The sequence below is a fragment of the Wyeomyia smithii genome, chromosome 3 (genome assembly GCF_029784165.1).
Source record: "Wyeomyia smithii strain HCP4-BCI-WySm-NY-G18 chromosome 3, ASM2978416v1, whole genome shotgun sequence".
Lineage (NCBI taxonomy): Eukaryota > Metazoa > Arthropoda > Insecta > Diptera > Culicidae > Wyeomyia > Wyeomyia smithii.
Window position 1 is genome coordinate 138,357,071 of NC_073696.1, and position 2,500 is coordinate 138,359,570.

Below are 2,500 nucleotides of genomic sequence, written 5' to 3' on the forward strand. Positions count from 1 at the left end.
CACCACAATTCGCGAACCAGCTGGGGATTCCGGTTCCCGACAATTGGATCGCGAACGCAAAGGCAGGCCCTGTTTGGTTTCGGAACTTTCTGCGCCGAAGGCCGAACCTGTCGATGCGTTCACCCGAGGCGACCAGCATAGCCAGAGTCTCTGCTTTTAATCCCACAAATGTGGGCAAGTTTTTCGATCTTCTACGCACAGTAGCCGAGAATATAACGTTCGAACCAAATTCCATCTGGAATCTGGACGAGACTGGAGTGACAACAGTTCAGAAACCTCAACGAGTTGCTAGTCACCGTGGAGTCAAACGTGTTGGTCGAGTAACTTCGGCCGATCGGGGCCCGTTGGTTACGATGGTACTTGCGGTTTCCGCCACTGGCAATAAAATGCCACCATTTTTCGTTTTTCCTCGAAAACGTTTCCATCCACACTTTCTGGATGGTGGTCCAACGGGATGCGCTGGAGCGGTGAGTAATACAGGGTGGATGAATGCAGATATTTATCTGGATGTTCTCCGACACTTTAAAGCATTTACGCGAGTGTCCAAAGAAAACCCGCTTTTGTTGATTGTGGACAACCACGGTTCACACAGAAGTCTACCTGCAATCGAGTTTTGCAGGGATAATGGCATTCACCTACTTACAATACCACCCCATTGCTCTCACCGCTTACAACCCTTGGACGTGAGTGTGTTTTCGCCGTTCAAACACGCAATGAATGTGCTGTGCGACGAATGGACATACAGGCATCCCGGAAAGCCGATGTCTATTTTTGACCTTCCGGCTATCATCGACAGCGCTCTCGAACGGAGTGCCACGGAGCGAAACATCAAGGCCGGGTTCCGGGCATCAGGTATTTGGCCCTTCAACCCGGATGTATTCACTGCATTGGATTATGCTCCATCATCAGTGACAGGACCTTCCTTGGTTGACGAAATAATACCAGGATCACTGCTGGACACTCTTTGCAGAATCAGACCAATCCCGCGGGCACCACCGCGTGCTACAGGCAGACGAGGACGAAAACCTGGACGAGCTGCTATACTGACGGACCCCGCTGAAATCGCTCTGATGGTATGTTTTTATTTCTCACGAAGCTCTGTTTGACACTAAATGATTCATTCTCTTCAAAGGAACAAAACATACAAGCGAAGGGAGTAGCCCGACCCACTCAACGGCGAGTAGGCCGACCACGTAAAGCAACTGTGCAGTTTCATAGCCTCGTTAGTGCACCACCAAGACCAACGATAGTGGTGATAAAGAGACCACCTGGAAGACCCCGCAAATCACAGGCTGCAGCGGATAAGAGGCCCGTTGGCCGACCCCGCAAGCCTCCAGTCGTTATACTAAAAAGGCCTGTTGGCCGACCTCCAAAGTCACTAGCCATTGCTAAGAGGCCCGTTGGCCGACCACCAAAGTATCCAACCATTGCTAAGAGGCCCGTTGGCCGACCACCAAAGTATCCAACCATTGCTAAGAGGCCCGTTGGGCGACCTGCTCAAAGTAAAGGCACTGCCAAGAGGCCCGTTGGCCGCCCACGCAAGATTAAGAGGCCTGTTGGTAGGCCACCGAAACAACCAGCAACCAAAATAAGACATGAATCTGAATAAATAAAATTAATCTCATGTCAAATTATTTTAGTTTTTCTTAATCAGAACAGGTCCGCATTAGATCACTTTCCCCTGATGTTGAAACTACTAAGTTATGAACATCGGTCATCCCAATTGTCGCTTTTGAAACATTAACACACAGTTTCCATAACGGCTGCCAGTTGTTCTCTCCTGCTCTGTATGTATCAACATGTTCTATGCGCTTTGAAGCGCTACGTGGGTTGTAATTGAAGCTGTTTGTTATAAGGGGAGAGTATCCTAATTCGGACCCCCAGAAAATCTTCTAGCTATGCATGCCAAGCTAACCTACCAAACCTTGTAGGAAGAGGTGCACTGTATACGGGATGATACACTACGTGCCGGCTACGTGACATAATCATCCACCGCACCCGAGACATACACCACAGACCGGGTGTTTGGATTCTCAGCTACACGCGATGATGACGATCGATCATGCCAAGCACTGTATACGGGATGATACACTACGTGCCGGCTACGTGACATAATCATCCACCGCACCCGAGACATACACCACAGACCGGGTGTTTGGATTCTCAGCTACACGCGATGATGACGATCGATCATGCCAAGCACTGTATACGGGATGATACACTACGTGCCGGCTTCGTGACATAATCATTCACCGCACCCGAGACATACACCACAGTCCGGGTGTTTGGATTCTCAGCTACACGCGATGATGACGATCGATCATGCCAAGCACTGTATACGGGATGATACACTACGTGCCGGCTTCGTGACATAATCATTCACCGCACCCGAGACATACACCACAGTCCGGGTGTTTGGATTCTCAGCTACACGCGATGATGACGATCGATCATGCCAAGCACTGTATACGGGATGATACACTACGTGCCGGCTTCGTGA

General features: G+C 49.9%; 1 protein-coding gene across 1 annotated transcript; it reads left to right on the forward strand.

Annotated features, from left to right (window-relative positions):
* Positions 1–324: 324 nt before the first annotated feature.
* On the forward strand, positions 325–1,676 carry LOC129731017 (uncharacterized). The gene is made up of 2 exons (XM_055690718.1): positions 325–1,073; positions 1,133–1,676. Exons 1-2 carry the CDS (start codon positions 354–356, stop codon positions 1,607–1,609), a joined length of 1,197 nt encoding a protein of 398 aa, XP_055546693.1. The 5' UTR covers positions 325–353; the 3' UTR covers positions 1,610–1,676.
* Positions 1,677–2,500: the final 824 nt, after the last annotated feature.

Bases quoted from the DNA above. Each gene is read 5' to 3' on its own strand.
- LOC129731017 (XM_055690718.1), top strand. From the start codon at position 354: ATGGTACTTGCGGTTTCCGCCACTGGCAATAAAATGCCACCATTTTTC. The intron at 1,074-1,132 runs GTATGTTTTTAT...TTCTCTTCAAAG, and splicing joins CCGCTGAAATCGCTCTGATG to GAACAAAACATACAAGCGAA.